Consider the following 22,069-nt stretch of genomic DNA (forward strand, 5'->3'; position numbering starts at 1 on the left):
ATTCTCCCCCCACCCACCCACCCCAGAGTCTTTTACTTTGGTGCAATACGCCAACTCCAGTTCAGGTTCTACTTGTGTTTGCTCTCTTTTTTTTTCCCCTCTACTTTTTTTTTTAATTGGGGAATTCATGTTTTACATTCAACAGTAAGTACAATAGTTTGTACATGCATAACACATGCCAATTTTCCATATAACAATACAACCTCCACTAGGTCCTCTGAATCCTCATATATATACATACATATATATATATATAATATAGATATATAGATATAAAATCTTGACTTCTTTTTATTTCTTTATTTTTGAAGTTAAATTTTTTATTATCTTTATTTACTAGCTAGAGACAGTCAGAAATTGATAGGGGTGCAAGAACCGGTGTAAGGATCTTGGTTCAAGCCCCTGGCTCCCCACCTGCAGGGGAGGCTCCCCACCTGCAGGGGAGGCTCCCCACCTGCAGGGGAAGCGCTTCACAGGCCTGCAGGTGTCTGTCTTTCTCTCTCCCTCTCTGTCTTCCCCTTCTCTCTCCATTTCTCTCTGTCCTATCCAACAATGATGACATCAATAACAGTAACTACAATAACAATAAGAAACAAGGGCAACAAAAGGGAAAATAAATTAATAAAAAATATTTTTAAAAGATATTGATAGGGAAGGGGAAGATAAAGAGGGAGGGAGAGAGAGAGAGAGAGAGAGAGAGAGAGAGAGGGAGAGGGAGAGAGAGAGAGATCTGCAACACTGTTTCACCGCTTTCAAAGCTTTCCCCCTGCAGGTGGGGACGGGTGCTTGAACCCAGGTCCTTTGGCACTGTAACATATGTGCTGAACCAGGTGCACCACCACCCTGCCCACAGTCTTTACTTGTTATAGCTAGGACAGCTGGTCGCCGTGGAGGGACATTTGACCCCACCATCATCAGCTGGAGGATGAAGAGTAGAGGAGTTTGCAGTGGCTTCCGTCTACCCTCCTCGGTGGCGCTCGTGTGTGGGGCTCCCTCAAGCAGGACCTGGGGGCTCTGTGCCTCTCTGGGGGACCAGGAGCTGCGGGGAGCAGTGGCAGACACCTTGGCCCTGCCTCTTCTACCCATTGTGATGGGTGGACTCTGGTGCTATGGCAACCAGGGGCATTCCAGAGGTCCCCACTTGGGAGAAAGATCAGGAGTGAGGAGGAAGAGGAAGAGGAGGGAGAGGAGGAAGAGGAGGGAGAGGAGGAAGAGGGGCTCCTTGGGTGTGTGGTGCTCAGGAGACAATGGAGACATAGGGGTGCCCAGCCCAGCCCCCTTCAGCTCCCTGCAGAAAATGGGCAAAGGGAGACGTTTCAATCCGTCCTTAGACAATGATGGATTATGGGTAAGGAAGAGGGCGTCATCTGACCAGTTTCACGGTGTGTGCGTGTGTGCGTGCGTGTGTGTGTGTGCGTGTGTGTTCAGAGACACACATGGATTCGGGTCCCGCCTGCTGTGCATGGCAGGGACTTTGAATACAGTCGTTCCTACAGCCTCAGTTCCTTCCTGGCTCCTGGCTTGTAAGTACCCTTCAGTGGTTATTACCTGGTCTCCACCTTCCTCCAAAGCTCTGTTCAGCTCTGGCTCATGAGGGTGTGGGGGACTGAACTTGGGGCCTCAGAGTCTCAGGCATGAGCGTCTTTTGCAGAACCATGATGCTGTCTCCCCAGCTCACATGCTTCCTCCACATCTGCCATCTATCGTCCTGTGGACTTAAGGATGTAGTGTGTGGTTTATCTCCCCGGCTGGGGTGTAAACTCCTTGGTGGTGAGAAGGGAGGTGGGGTGGGGGATCTTTGTCTTTATTTAGCTATGGGGGCAGAGAGGAGAGAGAGAATCACTCTGGCACATGCAGTGCTGGGAGCTGAACTTGGTACCTCATGCTTACAAGTCCTGCTCTTCTGCTGTGCCACCTCCCAGACAGCTGTTTTTGTTTCCTTCCTTCCTTCCTCCCTCCCTCCTTCCCTCCCTCCCTCCCTCCTTCCTTCCTTCCTTCCTTCCTTCCTTCCCTCCCTCCCTTCTTCCTTCCTTCCTTCCTCCCTCCCTTCCCTCCCTCCCTCCCTCCTCCCCTCCCTCCTTCCTTCCTTCCTTCCTCCCTCCCTTCCCTCCCTCCCTCCCTCCTTCCCTCCCTCCTTCCCTCCCTCCTTCCTCCCTTCCCTCCCTCCCTCCCTCCTTCCTTCCTCCCTTCCCTCCCTCCCTCCTTCCTTCCTTCCCTCCCTCCCTCCTTCCTTCCCTCCCTCCCTCCTCCCCTCCCTCCTTTCTTCCTTCCTCCCTCCCTTCCCTCCATCCCTCCTTCCTTCCCTCCCTCCCTCCCTCCCTCCCTCCTTCTTCCCTCCCTCCTTCCCTCCCTCCCTCCCTCCTTCCCTCCCTCCCTCCTTCCTTCCCTCCCTCCTTCCTTCCTTCCTTCCTTCCTCCCTTTCTTTCTCTTTCTCTCTCTTTCCTTCTCTCTTCTCCAGGGTTATCTCTGGGGCTTGCTGCCTGCACTGGGAGTCCACTGCTCCTGGTGGCCATTTTTCCTTCATTTTATTGGATAAGACAGAGAGAAATTGAGAGAGGAGGGGAAGGCAGAGAGGGAGAGACACAGTCACGAAGTGATCTGCCTGCAGATAACGGGTGCAGCACTGCCTGACCCCCCAGGGAGCTGCTTTTCTAACTGTCCCCCAGGTGTCCCCCGGAGGTCTCAGTGATGAGCCCTGGGGAGGGGTCACTCCTGCAGGCTCAGTCTGAGGTGGGAGGAGCCCAGGGAAGCACTTTGCTCTTTCTCCATCACTGGGAATGCACCCTCCCCAGCTTATGCAAGGAGCTGGTTTGAGCCCCTGCTCCCCACCTTTCGGGGGGTGGGTTGGGGTGGGGGGAGCTTCACAAGCAGTGAAGCAGTTCTGTCTCTCGGTTGGTCTCTTTCCTCTGTCCCTCTTCCCTCTCAAGTTATCTCTGTCCTATTAAATAGAATAAGAAAGAAAAAAAATAAATGGAAAAAATATGGTCACTGGGAACACTGCATTTGTAGTGCTGGCACCAAGCTCTAGGAATAACTCTGGTGGTAATTAAAAAAAAAAGTGTGTAAGACAAAATCAGAATTGCGTCCTTAGGGAGGAAGGAGGATGGACATTTCATCTTCTGTGGTGACCCCTTATCCAGGACAGAGAATTCAGGGGACCTTCCTCCCTTTAGTACTTTGGGACAAGGAGCAGCAGTGCTGATGGCTAAGTAAGTTTCTCAAAGGAGCCCGCGGGCACTTTGGGCGAATGCATGAGATTACCGGCTCTGAGTCAGAGCTGGGTCCTTTGGGAGGACAGTCATTGCCACATTAGAGGGGACAGTCATTCTGAGCCTAACCTTGCTGCTTGTAATCTGGTCGCGGGCAGGAGAGGCATTTTGCACAGGCTGTCACCTTCCTAGTTAATATTTCAGTCATCTAGAGACGGAGGGCCGTAAGAATTGCACCACTGACTAGTTAAAAAGCTATATTTCACGGTTACAATATCTAACAGAAGGGCTCATTTCACAGCTGTCATGTCAGGACCGTTACATATATATTTTAAAAGAGTGAAATTAAAATGCTAGAGCTATCTTTTCCCAGTGATTTAGCCCAGAGACTTGCAGACTACAGATGAACTCAAGTCACATGACATTTAGCTGGCAAGGAGCGTGCCCGGGGTTAGGACGCTCTGCGGCCTGGTCTGACTTTCCGTGGTGGAGTTCCAGGAGTGTACAAGATCAGATTGGAGCACGGGAAAAATGAAATAACGAAGGGGTCAGTGTCCCCTTATTATTTTTATTGGCATTAAAGAACAATGACTTAGCACCTCTAAGAGTATAGTATTGATTGAAAGAGAAATATGTAATTTGACTTTGCAGAATTTTCTTTTTGTTTTTAGAATTAATTAATTTATTGTACAGAGATAGCCAGAAATCAAGAAGGAATGGAGAGATAGGTAAGCCCTGCCTTACCTCTCAAAAAGCTTTCCCCCTACAGGTGGGAACTAGTGATTTGAACCCGGGTCCCCATGAACTGTAATATGTGCACTCAACCAGGTGCACCACTGCCTGGCTGCCAAAATTTTCTAGAATATATAGAGGAATACTGGTGTTGGGGCCGGGTGGGGGTGCACCTGGCTGAGCGTTACAGTGAGCAAGGACCCAGGTTTGAGTCTCCGGTCCCCACCTGCAGGGGAAAAGCTTCACAAGTGTTGAAGCGGGGCTGCAGGTGTCTCTCTATCTCTCTCCCTCTCTATCACCCCTTCCCTCTCAATTTCTGGCTGTGTATATCCAATAAATAAATAAAGATAAAAAAACAAACGAACAAAAGGAATACTGGTTTCTCATATGTAGTTACTGAGTGGTTCCCTTAGCTCAAGTCTTCTTCTTTTAAATTTCTTTATTGGGGGATTAATGTTTTACATTTGACAGTAAATACAATAGTTTGTACATGCATAACATTCCCCAGTTTCCCATATAACAATACAACCCCCACTAGGTCCTCTGAATTCTTCTTGGACCTGTATTCTCCCCCCACATACCCCTGAGTCTTTTACTTTGGTGCAATACACCAACTCCAGTTCAGGTTCTACTTGTGTTTTCTCTTCTGATCTTGTTTTTCAACTTCTGCCTGAGAGTGAGATCATCCCATATTCATCCTTCTGTTTCTGATTTATTTCACTTCACATAGATTTTTCAAGCTCCATCCAAGTTGTAGCCCAACTCTTCTACACACACAGAGAGAGAGAGAGAGAGAGAGAGAGAGAGAGGAAGAGACAGAGAGGGAGAGAGAGGGAGAGAGGGAGAGAGAGGAAGAGAGGGAGAGAGAGAGAGGGGAAGAGAGGGAGAGAGAGGGAGAGAGGGAGAGAGTGAGAGAGAGGAAGAGAGAGATAGAGTGAGAGAGAGGAAGAGAGAGAGAGAGGGAGAGACAGAGAGGGAGAGAGAGGGAGAGAGGGAGAGAGAGGAAGAGAGGGAGAGAGAGAGAGGGAGAGAGTGAAAAAGAGGGAGAGGGAGAGAGAGAGGGAGAGAGGGAGAGAGTGAGAGAGAGGGAGAAGAGGGAGAGAGGGAGAGAGAGGGAGAGAGTGAGAGAGAGGGAGAGAGAGAGGGAGAGAGGGAGAGAGTGAGAGAGAGGGAGAGAGAAGGAGAGAGGGAGGGAGAGAGAGAGAGGGAGAGAGAGAGGAGAGAGAGGAAGAGAGGGAGAGAGAGAGGGAGAGAGGGAGAGAGAGGGAGAAGAGGGAAAGGAGAGAGAGAGGGAGAGAGAGAGGGAGAGAGAGAGGGAGAGAGAGAGGGAGAGAGAGGAAGAGAGGAGAGAGAGAGAGGGAGAGAGAGAGGGAAAAAGGGAGAGAGAGAGAGGGAGGGAGGGAGAGAGGGAGGGAGGGAGAGAGAGAGGGGAGACACTACAGCACCCCTCCACCATCCATGGAACTCTCACTTTGCTACTCATGGTTCTCTGGTGTGCAGTCAGGGCTCAGAACCAGCTTCACACACAGCAAGGTGCGTGTCTCCTGGCTGAACTGTCTCCTTTCCCCAGGGAATTTTTAAAAATTATTTATTTATTTTGAATAGAGACAGAGAGGAGAGGGAGGGACTCGCCTGCAGCGCTGCTTCATGGCTTATGAAGCTTCCCCTGCAGGTGGGGAGCAGGGGCTTGAACCAGGTCCTTGTGCTCTGTAATGTGAGCGCCGCCATCCAGCCCCCCAGAGAACAGCCTCACACATAGCAGGGGTGTGCTGTGCTAGGTCACCAGAGAATTTTCAAAAACACTTTTTAATTTTATGTATTGGATAGAGATTTAGTGGGGAGAAGGGAGAGGGAAAGAGACAGAGACACACCTACACCCCTGCTTCAGTACTCATGGAGCTTTCCCCATGCGGTAGGGGGACCGGGGCTTGAACCCAGGCTCTTGTACACTGTAATGTGTGTGCTTGAGAAGATGTGCCATTGCCTGACTTCCACCAGAGGATACATATATGTGTGTGTGTGTGTATATTTATTTTTTGCCTCCAGGGTTATCGCTGGGGCTTGGTGTCTGGACCATGAATCCACTGCTCCTGGAGGCCATTTCCCCCTCATTTTTGTTGCCCTTCTTCTTGTTGTTGTTACTGCTGTTGTCGTTGTTGGATAGGACAGAGAGAAATGGAGAGAGGAGGGGAAGACAGAGAGAGAGGGGAGAGAAAGACAGACACCTGCAGACCCGCTTCACTGCTTGTGGAGTGACTCCCCTGCAGTTGGGGAGCTGGGGGCTCAAACCAGGATCCTTACGGTGGTCCTTGCACTTGGCTCCGTGTGCACTTAACCTGCTGTGCTACAGCCTGGCCCCTCCAGAAGATATTTTGTAAAGACTTATTTATTTACTAATGAGGGAGAGAGAGAATCAAGCATCCCTTTGGCATATGCAGCTCTGGGGATCAAACCCAAGACCTCACGCTTGCAAGTCCTAGACTGTCCCACTGCATCACTTTTCCTGAACCGCCTTAGGGGTATTTGAAGTTCCCTAATGAAGAAGGCAAGACACAAGGTAGTAATTATTATAGGGTCCAGTTTTTGAAAAGTAATGTTAAGTACTTAGTTCTCTGGGGGCCACGGCTGCACTCTGCTGTTGGTACCTGCCCCCTGGGGTGCTAGTGGGTGACAGAAAGAGCTGAAAGCTTATATGAAGTCACGAGGCATCTCTGGCTGTGAGCCCACACACGCCGACGCACAGGTGAACTTGCGTGCTCAGTCCCATGAGGATATGTGAAAAGATGGTCACCAAAGAGTTAAAAGGAAAGAGAGATCAGATTTGTGTGTGTGTGTGTGTGTGTGTGTATGTGTGTGGGGGGTACTTCCTTCTTTAAGTATTTTTTTTAGTGGCTTGAATTTTTAAAGACCATGACTATGCATTAAGCCGCTAATCAGAAACACCGTTATTTCTGTCTGTGGGGAGAGAGGGTAATGGAACACATGCATTTAGTGGCGGAGCTTTTAAAGGGAGAACAAACACGGGTGAAACAGAAACCCGCCTTCCTCCCGAGGGCCCCGAGGCCACTTCCTGCCCGTCCTTGGCGGGGGGGACCTGGGTGTGCAGAGGGGCTGAGGCGTGGCTGTCCACTGGCCTCCATCCTGTCTCTGTGCCCCTCGGCCTGTGGGCTGCTGTCCACATGTGTCCACACAGAGGTCTCTCTTTTTGGGGTGCTTGTGACTTGCTTCTGGGGGAGCCTGCACATGTGCATCGCTTATGCACAGACGTGGTGCTGGGTTCGAGATGGAGATGTGGTCTTCCTTTGACCTGCCCAGGGGACTGGTTGGCAGCCATGGAGGGGGACAGCGCAGGGGAAGTGGCGCTGGCTGACTGTCCCTGCACATACTAGGGACAGATGCTTTTTCTGTTCACAGACACCCTACTTGCTGGCTACTGTTCTTCTGTTTCGCAGACTAAGAAACAGGCTTGGGGAAACTCTCGCGGGCAGAAAAGGGACCGGGGTTGGGACATTCGGCCAACAGAATACCTCAGAGCCGGGGGCTTGCCTCTTGCTGCTGAGTCTCCATTCACAGTCCTCTCCCTGAGAGCTGCCTTCAAAGCTGGGAGTGGCTTTTTTTCTTTTGCTTAACTGGGGAATTAATGATCTACAGTCCACAGTAGATATAGTAGTTGGTCCATGTGTAACATTTCTCAATTTTCCTCATAACACTAACTCCTACCCAGGTCTGCCATCATGTTCCAGGACCTGAATCCTTTCCCCCCCCCCCAAGAGTCCTTTACTTTGGTGCAGTACACCAAGCCCAGTCCCGGTTCTGCATGGTGTTTTTCCTTCTGTTCTGATTTCTCCACTTCTGTCCGTGAGTGAGATCATCCCATCTTCATCCTGCTCTTTCTGGCTGATCTCACTTCACAGGATTCCTTCCAGCTCCATCCAAGATGAGGTGAAGAAGGTGACTTCACCCTTTTTAATAGCTGAGTAGTATTCCACTGTGTATCTAGACCACAGCTTGCTCAGCCTGGGAGTGGCTTTTAAGAGGTGCTAGGACTGGAGTGGCCTGGCTGCTGTCAAGTGTCACCCGGTGAAATGGGAAACTCGTGAGGCCTGACCATGGCACACCCAGTAGAGTACACACGCTGCAGTGCACAGGGGATCGGGTTCAAGCCTCCAGTACCCACCTGTAGGAGGGAAACTTGGTGCAACAGTGCTTATCAGTGATTTTGATATTGATTTACAAATGCACATGTTAACAAGAGTGTGGTTCCACAGCATTCCCACCACCAGAGTTCTGAATCCCCATCCCTCCGCTGCAGTCCACGGAGGCTCTCCCCATCCCTCCCCTGCAGTCCATGGAGGCTCTCCCCATCCCTCCCCTGCAGTCCACGGAGGCTCTCCCCAAACTTGGGACAGCATAATATTTTTGTATCTTGGGAAGCGAGTCAGAAAATGGCAAGCAGTCCTCCCTCACTCCGGTGGCCTTTCAGGCCCCTGTCCCCCCACAAGAACTCCCCACTCCCTGCTTCTAGCGGCCCCTCTGGTTTTAATCTGGGCCTGTGCTGTCCTCCCAGTTCCCTCACAGTGGGGTCCCGCAGAAGACGCAGGAGTCCATCACCAAGGCCATGCTCCGAGAGCCCCACTGCCCCCAGGCCTCCCAGCAGATTCAGGGGAAGCTGCCACCCATCTACAGGATCCGGGAGAAGGTCAGTCTGTGCCCAAGACTCCCTGTGGGGTCAGAGACAGGCCACTGCCACCGTGTCCTTCTCAGGATGTGTTTTTCACATGCCCTGACCCCCTTCACTCTGCCAGTGTTCCCACCGCCCCCTTGGCACCCAGGACATCTCCAGACATGGTCCTGAGGGATCTGGCTGTCCCAGGACCAGCAATGAAGCCTTTACTTAGAGCTCCTGGCACATGTCCTGCTTCTGGTCACTTCAGGGACATTTGACAGCAGGGAAGGGGCAGGGCTCATGTCACTCACACCCTGCCCCTGGCCTTTCCACATCTTTGTTGATCAGAAGAAGTTGGGGAGCCAGGTGGTGGCGCACCTGGTTAAACACACACATTACATTGTGCAAGGACCCAGGTTCGAGCGCCTGGTTCTCACCTGTAGGGGGAAAGCTTCACGAGTGGTGAAGCAGGGCTGCAGGTATCTGTCTGTCTCTCTCCTTCTCTATCTCCCTCTCCGATGTCAATTTCTCTGTCTCTATCCGTAAGAAAACAGTTGGCTTAGTCATCCACAAAGATGATACTGTCCAATGTCCTGTTATACAAACCTGTATATTTACTATTCTTGTCTCCCGGGGAAGGCAGTTTTTAAATGCACTTATTTATTTATTTTGGCATTGTTGGAGCTAGACGTGTGTGTGTGTGTGTGTGTGTGTGTGTGTGTGTGTGTGATCACAACACACTAGGCCGTCCTCTTCATTCAGAGAAAGAGGGAGGGAGGAAGGGAGGGAGAATGGGAGGGAGGAAGGGAGGGAAAGAGAGAGAGAGAGGGAGAAAGAGAGAGGGAGAGAGAGGGAGAGAGAGAGAGGGAGAGAGAGAGAGGGAGAGAGAGAGAGGGAGAGAGAGAGAGGGAGAGAGAGAGAGGGAGAGAGAGGGAGAGAGAGGGAGAGAGAGAGAGAGAGGGAGAGAGAGAGGGAGAGAGAGAGGGAGAGAGAGAGGGAGAGAGAGAGGGAGAGAGAGAGAGGGAGAGAGAGAAAGAGGGAGAGAGAGAGACAGTAGCAAAGAGGGAGACAGCACAGCACTGGGCTACTTCCAGCTCCATTGAACCTCCTGTGTGGTGCCAGAACTAACTTGGGTCACGTGTGTGGTAAGGTCAATGTCCTGCCAGTGAGATTTCTCTTTTATTATTCTTATTCTTATTAATTCTTATTATTATTGCCAACAGGGTTATCGCTAGGGCTCAGTACCCCTCCACTGCTCCTGGCAACCGTTTCTCTCTCTATATATATATATTATTATGTAGGACAGGGAAAAATTGAGAGAGCATGGGGAGATAAAGATAGAGAGAGAGAGGGAAAGATAGACTCCTGCAGACCTGCTTCAATGCTGTGAAGCAGACTCCCTGTAGGCGGGGTGTGCCGCCACCTGGCCCCCCAGTGAGCTTTCTATTTGCACCTTATTTCAAAAGCGTTTTAACATGGGTTGTAGCACTGTAATGCCCTAGAGGTGTAGTTTCATCCTTCTATATCTATTCCCCAGTCTTCCCATCACCAAAGTCCTTGGAAATCACATCAGACACACCCCACTCCTACCCCTACCCCCTCAACTTCCCTCCTTGCCCTGTCCTGTAACCAGCTCTCAGAGGTCAAGAGTCTGTCTTTTGCTTCTTCGATTTAAAAAAAAATTTTTTTTTTTCCAATCAGAAGACTGGTCAGCTCTGGCCGATGGTGGTGCTGGGGACTGAACCTGGGCCCTTTGGTGCCTCAGACATAAAAGGATTTTTGCATAACCATTGTGCTATTTCCCCAGCCCATGATTATTATATTTTTTGCAAGTTTATTTTGCTTTATGTATTTATAGTCCACATGAGTGAACTTTTCTCTTTTTTTATTATTTATTTATTGGATAGAGACAGTCAGAAATCATGAGGGAAAGGGTGATAGAGAGGACAGAGACAGAGAGACACCTGCAGCCCCGCTTTAACACTTGCAAAGCTTTCCTCCTGCAGGTGGGGACTGGGGGCTCGAACCCAGGTCTTTGCATATTGTAACATGTGCGCTCAACCAGGTGCACCACCACTGGGCCCCCATCTTTCATTTCTTTAGTTCTCTTAGTATTATCACCTCCACTTTCACTTTTTTTCTCCCCAAAGGTTTTTTCCATTGAGTATCTACCTAGCTATCATCTATCTATCTATCTATCTATCTATCTATCTATCTATCTATCTACCTAGCTATCATCTACCTACCTATCATCTATCTATCTATCTATCTATCTATCTATCTATCTATCTATCTAATCTATCATCTATCCCATGACTAGTTTATCCAGTCGGCTGTCAAAGGGCGTTTAGATGGATTCTGTCTTGATCATTGTGAATGGTGTTGTTTTGTGCAGAAAGCCTTTTGAATTAGACCTTCCATGACCTTTAGGAGTGGGGTTGCAGAATCAAAGTTTATTTATTGTTATTTTTAAAAGAATATCCAGGCATTGAGCAGCACACCTGGTTTAGTGCATATCACCAAGTGCAAGGGCCTGGGTTTGAGACCCTGCCCTCCTCCTGCAGGGGGAAGTTTCATGAGCAGTGAAGCAGCACTGCATGTATCTCTCTTGTTTCTCTCCCTCTCTATCTCACCCTCTCTTTTCAATTTCCCTCTGTCCTATAAAAAAAATAGAAGGAAAGGAAAAAATAAAAATGGAAAAAAAAAAAGGCTCTTGGGAGTGGTGGATTCATAGTGCTGGAACTGAGCCCCAGAGATAACCCTAATAGAAAAAAAAATCACAGACGGGGTGCTTTGAAAGAGGATTCCCATGCCTTTAAGCAAGTTGCCAATAAGGTTGAGATTCAGAGCCTTAATCTGATGTTCACTCCCACCACCCTGCTCCTGGCTCTGCTCATTCCGGGGATGGAGCCAGGCCTCACTGAGAGGGGCCTTTGCCGCCTCTGTCTCGCCCTGGTCTTGCTATGTTGGCTCTCAAAGCACACAGGGGTTCTTATCTCCCCATGTCTCCCTCCGCACCCTCCCTGACTCCCATCAATTCTTTTCCAGCAAGCCGTGAACAACAGCTTCCCTTTCTCCCTTCATGACAACCGGCACAGCTTTGAGAACTATGGGTACTACTTGGATTGTGTGAGTATCTCTCTCCAGGAGCAAATGGGGCTCTTGGTCTTCTGAGGCAAGCTGAGGGTAGAGACACATCTTTAGAAGTGAAGCTCAAAATGAAACCCCCACACAAGCTCTTATATGCCGTGCTTCCTCTGTTAAGTCTGCCCTGCCTCCTGCCTCCTGCCTGGGTTTCTGCACATTTCATGTTCTCTGAGGTGCCTTCCCATGAACTGCCTCATGTGTGAGTTGTTCATTTATTTATTTCAGATAGGAACAGAGAGAAATGGAGAGAGAAAGAGGGAGAGACACACACATTTATAGAGGGAAGGCTATGGGTTAGAGTAGAACTAAACCAGAGCCTTTCACTTAAGTTAGTAGATCAGACCTGATAACCAGAAAGGCTCATGGCCCAGATGGTCTTACAGGGGATGTGGAATAAGCTTCCCAGCACAAATTATCCAAATGCTATAAAATCGAACCTGTTACAGAAAACAAGGCAGTGTTATTCATTGGGGTTTATGAAACTAGCAAGATTTTTTATGTCAAGGCTTTTTGATAAAGCATCCAGAAAGAAAATGATATCCCACCCTCACTTATATATAGTTTAGAAATTCTCGAAGGACAGAAATCACTAAAGTTAGAGCAGAAATAAATAACATTGAGAATAAGAAAACCATACAAAAGATCAACGAAAGTAAATGTTGGTTCTTCGAAAGAGTGAACAAAATCGACAAACCTTTAGCCAGACTCACAAAACAAAAAAGGGAGAAGACCCAAAGAAATCGGATAGTGAATGAAAGAGGAGATATCACAACAGACACTGCAGAAATTCAACATATCATGCGAGGCTTCTATGAACAACTATATGCCACCAAGCTAGAGAACCTGGATTTCTTCGATACCTACCAACTTCCAAAACTAAGTAAAGAGGAAGTGGATAACATGAACAGGCCCATCACAGCTAATGAAATTGAAACAGTTATCAAAAATCTCCCCAAAAATAAAAGTCCTGGGCCAGATGGTTTTACAAATGAATTCTACAAAACCTTCAAAGAAGAACTAATACCTCTACTTTTAAAAGTCTTCCAGAAGAATGAAGACACTGGAATACTCCCTGCCAGCTTCTATGAAGCTAACATCACTCTGATACCGAAAGCAGACAGGGACACAACCAAAAAAGAAAACTACAGACCAATATCTCTGATGAATATAGATGCTAAAATATTGAACAAAATTCTAGCCAACTGGATACAGCAGTATATTAAAAAGATTGTTCATCATGACCAACTGGGGTTTATCCAAGGCATGCAAGGTTGGTTTAATATACGTAAATCAATCAATGTGATCCACCACATCAACAAAAGCAAGACCAAAAACCACATGGTCATATCAATAGATGCAGAGAAAGCCTTTGACAAAATACAACATCCCTTTATGATCAAAACACTACAAAAAATGGGAATAGATGGAAAATTCCTGAAGATAGTGGAGTCTATATATAGCAAACCTATATCATACTCAATGGTGAAAAACTGGAAGCATTTCCACTCAGATCAGGTACTAGACAGGGCTGCCCACTATCACCATTACTATTCAACATAGTATTGGAAGTTCTTGACATAGCAATCAGGCAGGAGCAAGGAATTAAAGGCATACAGATTGGAAGAGAAGAAGTCAAACTCTCCTTATTTGCAGATGACATGACAGTATACATAGAAAAACCTAAGGAATCCAGCAAGAAGCTTTTGGAAATCATCAGGCAATACAGTAAAGTGTCAGGCTACAAAATAAACATTCAAAAGTCAGTGGCATTCCTCTATGCAAACACGAAGTTAGAAGAAGTTGAAATCCAGAAATCAATTCCTTTTACTATAGCAACAAAAACAATAAAGTATCTAGAAGTAAACCTAACCAAAGAAGTGAAAGACTTGTAAACTGAATGTTATGAGTCACTACTCAAGGAAATTGAAAAAGACACAAAGAAGTGGAAAGATATTCCATGTTCATGGGTTGGAAGAATTAACATCATCAAAATGAATATACTACCCAGAGCCATCTACAAACTTAATGCTATCCCCATCAAGATCCCAAGCACATTTTTTAGGAGAATAGAACAAATGCTACAAATGTTTATCTGGAACCAGAAAAGACCTAGAATTGCCAAAACAATCTTGAGAAAAAAGAACAGAACCGGAGGCATCACACTCTCAGATCTCAAACTGTATTATAGGGCCATTGTCATCAAAACTGCTTGGTACTGGAACATGAATAGACACACTGACCAGTGGAATAGAATTGAGAGCCCAGAAGTGAGCCCCCACACCTATGGACATCTAATCTTTGACAAAGGGGCTCAGAGTATTAAATGGGGAAAGCAGAGTCTCTTCAACAAATGGTGTTGGAAACAATGGGTTGAAATATGTGGAAGAATGAAACTGAACCACTGTATTTCACCAAATACAAAAGTAAATTCCAAGTGGATCAAGGACTTGGATATTAGACCACAAACTATCAGATACTTAGAAGAAAATATTGGCAGAACTCTTTTCCGAATAAATTTTAAAGACATCTTCAATGAAATGAATCCAATTACAAAGATGACTAAGGCAAGTATAAACCTATGGGACTACATCAAATTAAAAAGCTTCTTCATTGTAGCGCAGTGGGTTAAGCGCAGGTGGCACAAAGCACAAGGACCAGTATAAGGATCACGGTTCAAGCCCTGGCTCCCCACCTGCAGGGGAGTCGCTTCACAAGCTGTGAAGCAGGTCTGCAGGTGTCTATCTTTCTCTCCCCCTCTCTGTCTTCCCCTCCTCTCTCCATTTCTCTCTGTCCTATCCAACAACAATAATGACAACAATAATAACTACAACAATAAAACAACAAGGGCAACAAAAGGGAATAAATAAAATAAATATAAAAATATTTATAAAAAAAAAGCTTCTTCACAGCAAAAGAAACCACTACCCAAACCAAGAGCCCCCTCACAGAATGGGAGAAGATCTTTACATGCCATACATCAGACAAGAGTTTAATAACCAACATGTATAAAGAGCTTGCCAAACTCAACAACAAGACAACAAATAACTCCATCCAAAAATGGGGGGAGGACATGGACAGAATATTCACCACAGAAGAGATCCAAAAGGCCAAGAAACACATGAAAAAATGCTCCAACTCTCTGATTGTCAGAGAAATGCAAATAGAAACAACAATGAGATACCACTTCACTACTGTGAGAATATCATACATCAGAAAAGGTAACAGCAGCAAATGCTGGAGAGGTTGTGGGGTCAAAGGAACCCTCCTACACTGCTGGTGGGAATGTCAATTGGTCCAACCTCTGTGGAGAACAGTCTGGAGAACTCTCAGAAGGCTAGAAATGGACCTACCCTATGGTCCTACAATTCCTCTCCTGGGGATGTCTCCTAAGGAACCCAACACACCCATCCAAAAAGATCTGTGTACACATATGTTCTTGGCAGCACAATTTGTAATAGCCAAAACCTGGAAGCAACCCAGGTGTCCAACAACAGATGAGCGGCTGAGCAAGTTGTGGTATATATACACAATGGAATACTACTCAGCTGTAAAAAATGGTGACTTTACCGTTTTCAGCCGATCTTGGATGGACCTTGAAAAAAATCATTGTTGAGTGAAATAAGTCAGAAACAGAAGGATGAATATGGGATGATCTCACTCTCAGGCCGAAGTTGAAAAACAACATCAGAAAAGAAAATACAAGTAGAACCTGAAATGGAATTGGCGTATTGCACCAAAGTAAAAGACTCTGGGGTGGGTGGGTGGGGAAAATACAGGTCCAAGAAGGAGAGAGAGGACCTAGTGCGGGTTGTAATGTTATATGGGAAACTGGGGAATGTTATGCATGTACAAACCATTGTACTTACTGTTGAATGTAAAACATTAATTCCCCAATAAAAAAATAGAAAAAAAGGAAAAAAATAGATAAATAATAAATAAATAAATAAATAAATAAATAAAGTTAAAAAAAAGAAATTCTCAACAAAACAGGAACAGAAGCTAACGGTAACTTAAGAGAATAGCTTGTCATCATCAGCCTGGGGTTCTCTGGAGTCAGAAATTGCTTGCGGAACTCAAGCAACATAAACAGGTTAAAGGAGAAGAACTTCAGTCTGGCTTCTGAAACGGCAGAGTTTGTTGAGGATGTAGATGCGAGGTTTCCTTCTTCCCTTCCTTCCTTTCTTTCGCTGTCTCTTTTTCTTTCTTCACCGCTCAGGAAGCTTCTCTGCTGCAGGAGGGGACCGGGGGCTTGAACCTGAGTACTAGTGCATTGTAACATGTGTGCTCAACCAGGTGTGCTACCATCTAACCTCACAAATTATCAATTACATATGATTGATATGATACAAGTTGTTAAGGAAATTTTACATTTCCGAAGCAAGTCTTTGAAACCCAGTTTACAAGCTCCAACTGCACATGTGATTCAGTGCTATCTAACAGGACAGGATGTCGTTTTCATATTTTAGGGAGAGGAACAAACCTGAAATACATGATGGTGGTGATGGTGGTAGTGATGGTGGTAGTGAAGATGATGATGGTGATGGTGGTGATGGTGGTAGTGGAGATGATGACGGTGGTGATGGTGGTAGTGAAGATGATGGTGGTGATGGTGGTGGTGAAGATTATGGTGGTGATGGTGATGGTGGTAGTGAAGATGATGGTGGTGATGGTGGTAGTGAAGATGATGGTGGTGATGGTGATGGTGGTAGTGAAGATGGTGGTGATGGTGGTAGTGAAGATGATGGTGGTGATGGTGGTAGTGAAGATGATGGTGGTGATGGTGTTAGTGAAGATGATGGTGGTGATGGTGGTAGTGAAGATGATGGTGGTGATGGTGGTAGTGAAGATGATGGTAGTGAAGATGATGGTGATGGTGGTGATGGTGGTAGTGAAGATGATGGTGGTGATGGTGTTAGTGAAGATGATGGTGGTGATGGTGGTAGTGAAGATGATGGTGGTGGTGATAATGATGATGGTGGTGATGGTGGTTGTGATGATAATAGCCTATGTTATGCCTTTACCACTAACACCTTGCTTTCTCTCATCTAATCTCCACACCAACTCTACTGGTTAATTACTCTTATCACCCTCAGTCGAGAGATGAGGAATCTCAGAATCAGTATGATTTTCCCCAACTTGCTCTTCCCTGTAGACTATGAGAACTATGCTAAATTGAGGTGACTTCACCTGAAAATACTTGATTTTCTCTGACGGACTGTTGAACATAGACTGAGATACCTACATGCCTGTCTCTCTAAATGAAATGTTTAAGGTGGTGGTTTTTACAAATTACCAACATAACATGTTTTTAAAATGTTCAAGTAAATATATATATATATATATATATAAAACTGTACTCTGATTTTCCTACCTTACAATCTTACCTTGATAATTCACTGGTAGTGCCTTTGTGGGTGAAATTTGAGAAGTCTTGGAATTCATATGCAAACACACACATATAAATGTAAATCTTGTTAATGGTACAAACAGGATTTTATACCACATATATTTTACCAGAGTTATTCTAGTCTTGTAGAAACACTGGAAGCTCTCTGTTGTTTTCGCCGGGCTGGCTTCACGGGCGGGTAACAGATGACCCGGGACTCATGGCTGGGTTGTACGCAGTATCTCTTTATTCATGCAGGATGCAGCACAATCGATACCAGGCTAAGCTAAAACTAAAAACTACAAACAATCTTGTCCTTATAAACATACTAGCCCAGTAGGGTGGGAACAGGATGCAACACAGAGAGGGTGGAGAGAAAAGTGACTGGTGAAAATCAGGGTATGACAAGGAGAGGGGGTGGAGCAGGTGAGAATTCTACCACTAAACCACCAATGCCCTGGAGGGAAGGTGGTGCTTGTTAACAGGGGTTATGTAAATAGAATAGTGTTAAACAGGGGGGATTAAACTAATGAAACAGAAGGGTTTTTTAGAAGCATACCAACAATTCCCCCTTTCTTTTTAACTAATGGCCATAGTATCAGGATTGTGGGGTGAACAGAAACCTATACCATACAGACGTTTTCAAAAGAACTGGCATAAGACATGGAGAACAAAACAGGCGAGCAGCAATAACCAGTGTGATGCCAAGGGGAACGTTTCTTGCCTCAAAGGGCAAGGCCTAGCAGGCAAAAGGGCATTTCTTGCCTCTGGGAGCGCTTCATGCCTCTGTGGGCATCTCTTGCCTCTTGGGGCGCTTCATGCCTCTGTGGGCATAACCTAATAAGGAGGGGGAGTTTTCTGCCTCTGGGACAGAGCCTGCAGGCGAGGGGACATGGTCTATAAAGTCTCAAGGCAATTGGCTGAAGTTAGTCTTTGAGAAACACAGCAGCATGTACCAGTATGTCCGATGGAGGTGTCAGTCCAAAGTAGCTGACCACAGAAGAAAATGCCAAGGGATGAAATGCTGCACGTCTGTCTCGATGGGGAATGTCAGCCACCAGAATTCTGCTTTTCTGTAGAGAGTGATCTTTGGAGTCTGTGAATCTGTTTCTTCAGGTCGTAGGTCACATCATTGGTTTCTGGGGGTGTGTTGTAGTCATTCCATCTTGTGGGTGATGTCAGAGAACAGGGGTCCAAATGGATTTCCAGGAATTCCATTTGAGTAGATGCTTTTTCATGTGAAGACTTCACAGCTGAAATTCACTTACTTGTCAAACAAAACTTGTAGCAGAGTGCATAGGTAGGCAAAGTCTTCACTTATCTGGGAGTTGCACAGGTCCGGTCCCATGTTGTAGGCGCCATTATGTTGTTTTCGCCGGGCTGGCTTCACGGGCGGGTAACAGACGACCCGGGATTCATGGCTGGGTTGTACGCAGTATCTCTTTATTCATGCAGGATGCAGCACAATCTAAGCCGAGCTAAGCTAAACTAAAATCTACAATCTTGTCCTTATAAACATACTAGCCCCGTAGGGTGGGAACAGGATGCGACGCAGAGAGGGTGGAGAGAAAAGTGACTGGTGAAAATCAGGGTATGACAAGGAGAGGGGGCGGAGCAGGTGAGAATCCTACCACTAAACCACCAATGTCCTGGAGGGAGGGTGGTGCTTGTTAACAGAGGTAATGTAAATAGAATACAGTGTTATGTAAATAGAATAGTGTTAAGCAGGGGGGGATTAAACTAATGAAACAGAAGGGGTTTTTTGAAGCATACCAACAGCTCTCCAACTTTCTCTCCATTCTGAAAAAGTTTATGTATTGTGTAGACTTTCAGTTTAATGAAGCTTAGATAAAATTTGTCCATAAAGTCACTTGCACTTGATACATGTTTTAGAATAAATTTTTATTTTTGCTTGCTTGTCAATCCTTCCTTAGTTGTTAGTCTGTTCAAACCTTTTATCTTTTGGGGTGAATTTTGCAGATGCGTTTGACTAAACCTTATCAAGTTCATTTCAATTTTATTGGGACACTCTTCCTCAGAAGATGATTATTCTACTGTACTTGCTATTTTTCTCAGTTGTATGTCTAGTTCATAGATTTGCAACTGTTTGGTTAATAGATTAAAATTATGAATATTCCTTGTTTTTTTGTCTTGACTAGGCTTTCTTTATTATTTACCTCTCAACAGTTTATAATTTAAATATATATATATTTTTAAACTAGAGTGCTTTGACTTTTATATTATCCCATACTTTTATGGTTTACAGTAAGCTTTGTCAAATGTGGTCTCTGACCTCTGATATTTTAATGATAAAGATCCTTTTTGTTACTTTGTATATGACTAGTGTTTCATGGGTATTTTAAAAGAGCATATACTCTCTATTTGTTGGTTATATGACTCTCAGTATTTATTAACTCAGTACTTAAGTTGTTCAAAGCCTTAATATACTGTTGGAACCTATCAATTTTCCCCAAATTAATTTTAAGTACACACACACACACACACACACACACATTTCCTTCCATAGTTTAATGTCATGTCTTTATACATAAAGATTCAGGATTATTTCACTGTTTTGGTGATTTTATTACTTACCAGTGTGAACTTTTTGCCATGAATTTCACACTGTGATATCAACATTGATAATATTTATATTAGAGACCATCTGTTTATATTGTGGCTCTAACCTTTAGAGTTTCCAGCAGTTTGGGGCTTGTTTTTCTCTTTCTCGTCCTTCCTACCATCCTCCCTCCCTCCCTCCCTCCCTCCATTCCTTCTTTCCTTTGTTCCTCTTCCCTTTTTCTCTTCTCTTTTTTCTATCTGCTTCTCTCTCCCTCCTCTCCTTTCTTTTTACGGATTCCCATAAGGTTGCAATCTATTTTTTTCTTAATTTTTATGTTATTAATAGTATGTTACAAAGTTACAATGTCTGCTTCCACACCACAGCTGCCACCAGAGCTCTGTGTCCCCACCCTGCCACCTCCCAGAGATCACCACCAGAGTTCTCACAATCTTACAGTTGGCTTGTTTCTGTTTTATTTTATTTTTGGCAAGTTCATGTGGATCGGAAGTTTCAATATATTTCACAGCCACATCATTGTCAAGTATTTATTTTTTAATTAACAATTTAATGTGGTTAATAAGATAATAAGATCACAAGGTATCTTGTGTTCCACTCTGTACCCACCACCAAAGTTCTGAATATTGGCAAGTATTTATATTGGGTTACAAACCTGTGATTTTTCCTCTCTTCATTTTGTCCTTTCTTGTTACTTGCTTTTGCCTTTTGGTGATGGTGGGGGGACAGTGTGGCTGGCGTCTACCCATTGTGCCTTTGTTTTAGACTGTGTGACCTTGAATGTGTTTTTTTTTTCCTTTTGTCGCCATTATTTTTTCCTAATCTCCCTTTAATTCTTCCTCAGGGACTGGGCCGAAGGAAGATCCCCCCAGAAAAAAGGCAACAAATTTCAAGAAATTTCAATCTCTGGGCATGTGACTATGTTCCATCCTGTCTGGATGGATTTTCAAATAACCAAATATCATATCCTAGTCCGGAAGCTGTGGTAATCCCAATTTTCAGGCGCTTTCCCAGGCAATATAAGGAGATATGGAATGATTTTAAGTTGATTCCTAGGAAGAGTCTTACAGAGTTCTTGGAAACGAACCCAGAAGCAAGGTTTGCTGTTGACGAAAAGGACAGTTCTCCAAAGGAATGTTAAGCGTTCCGGATGAATTTTGATAGTTTTGTGATATCGGCACTTCCGGGACTCTCTTAAAATGTGTATTTTCCAGTTCAGCACAACTGTTTGACATACATATTGTTTAGAAGTAGAGGCAGGATATGAATTCTTGTGAGGTCAAATTTGATCGCAATGATAATAAAGAGGTTAAAGTCTTTATATTAAGAAACCAGAAAGGCAATACATGACTTCCTATCAGTCTTCACCTTTAAAATATATTTTATTATTTTCATAAATCTGAAAAACACTGATATCTCTGTAAATTTATGTTTGAATGAATATGTTTAAAATTGTTTGAATGAATTTTGAGATGCCACAGAAATTGTGTGTGTGTGAGGAGAATTATAACAAATACATGATTAATATGTGTTGCCTTCTAACTTTGAAATTTCAAACAATATCATGGAGGAAAGAGTGTCCCATATTTCTCATCCCTAATCCTTGTCTAGACTCTAGAAGTAGGCTGACCACTTGGCTTCATTCTGTATATTTGTAATAAAATAGAATGTGTGAATACAGAAAAGGTTTTGAACATAAAACTGTTATGCTATATATTATATAGCATCTAAAACTTCTCTTGTTACTTAATGATGGATCTTGGAGTTCTTACAGCAGCTAGTATGATTAGATTGATTTGATTAATTTTTTTATTGTCTTTAGTTATTATTGGATGGACACAACCAGAAACTGAGAGGAGGGTGGAGTTAGAGATGGAGAGAGAGAGGGAGAGGGGGAGGAGGGGGAGAAAGAGAGACCTACCGCCCTGCTTCACCACTTGTGAAGCTTTCCCCCAGCCAGTGGGAATTGGGGATTTGAACCCAGGTCCTTGCTTGCATGTTGTAACATGTGCGCTCAACCAGGTGTGCCACCACCCAGCCCCAATTTTTTGTTTTAAATTCTATATTGTATTCTTGAATACGGGTGCTCCACGCTTTGTGAAAATGGTCTTGTGAATGGTCAGCATTCAAACTTCCTAGTTTGGGGTTGTAAAAAGCTGGCATTACGTGAGTTTGTTTCCCCTCTGGGGGTGTGTGTATGCCTCCGCGTCAGCCTCTGTGTCAGCATTACCTAGTCAGTACCGGCTTTGATACCGTACACCAGGTTTTCACAGCTACTGCTAAGTTTTTTTTGAAGAAGACAATAAAAAAAATTAAATAAACTCCCACCAACATCTATAAGCTTCTGCTGC

General features: G+C 45.1%; 1 protein-coding gene across 1 annotated transcript; it reads left to right on the forward strand.

Annotated features, from left to right (window-relative positions):
* Nucleotides 1-1,185: 1,185 nt before the first annotated feature.
* On the forward strand, nt 1,186-21,094 carry TEX36 (testis expressed 36). Its single transcript, XM_060171108.1, has 4 exons — nt 1,186-1,348; nt 8,509-8,640; nt 11,656-11,736; nt 20,563-21,094. The coding sequence occupies exons 1-4, from the start codon at nt 1,298-1,300 to the stop codon at nt 20,857-20,859; spliced, it is 561 nt and encodes a 186-aa protein (XP_060027091.1). The 5' UTR covers nt 1,186-1,297; the 3' UTR covers nt 20,860-21,094.
* The last annotated feature ends 975 nt before the right edge of the window (nt 21,095-22,069 follow it).

The sequence above is a fragment of the Erinaceus europaeus genome, chromosome 14 (assembly GCF_950295315.1).
Source record: "Erinaceus europaeus chromosome 14, mEriEur2.1, whole genome shotgun sequence".
Classification (NCBI taxonomy): domain Eukaryota; kingdom Metazoa; phylum Chordata; class Mammalia; order Eulipotyphla; family Erinaceidae; genus Erinaceus; species Erinaceus europaeus.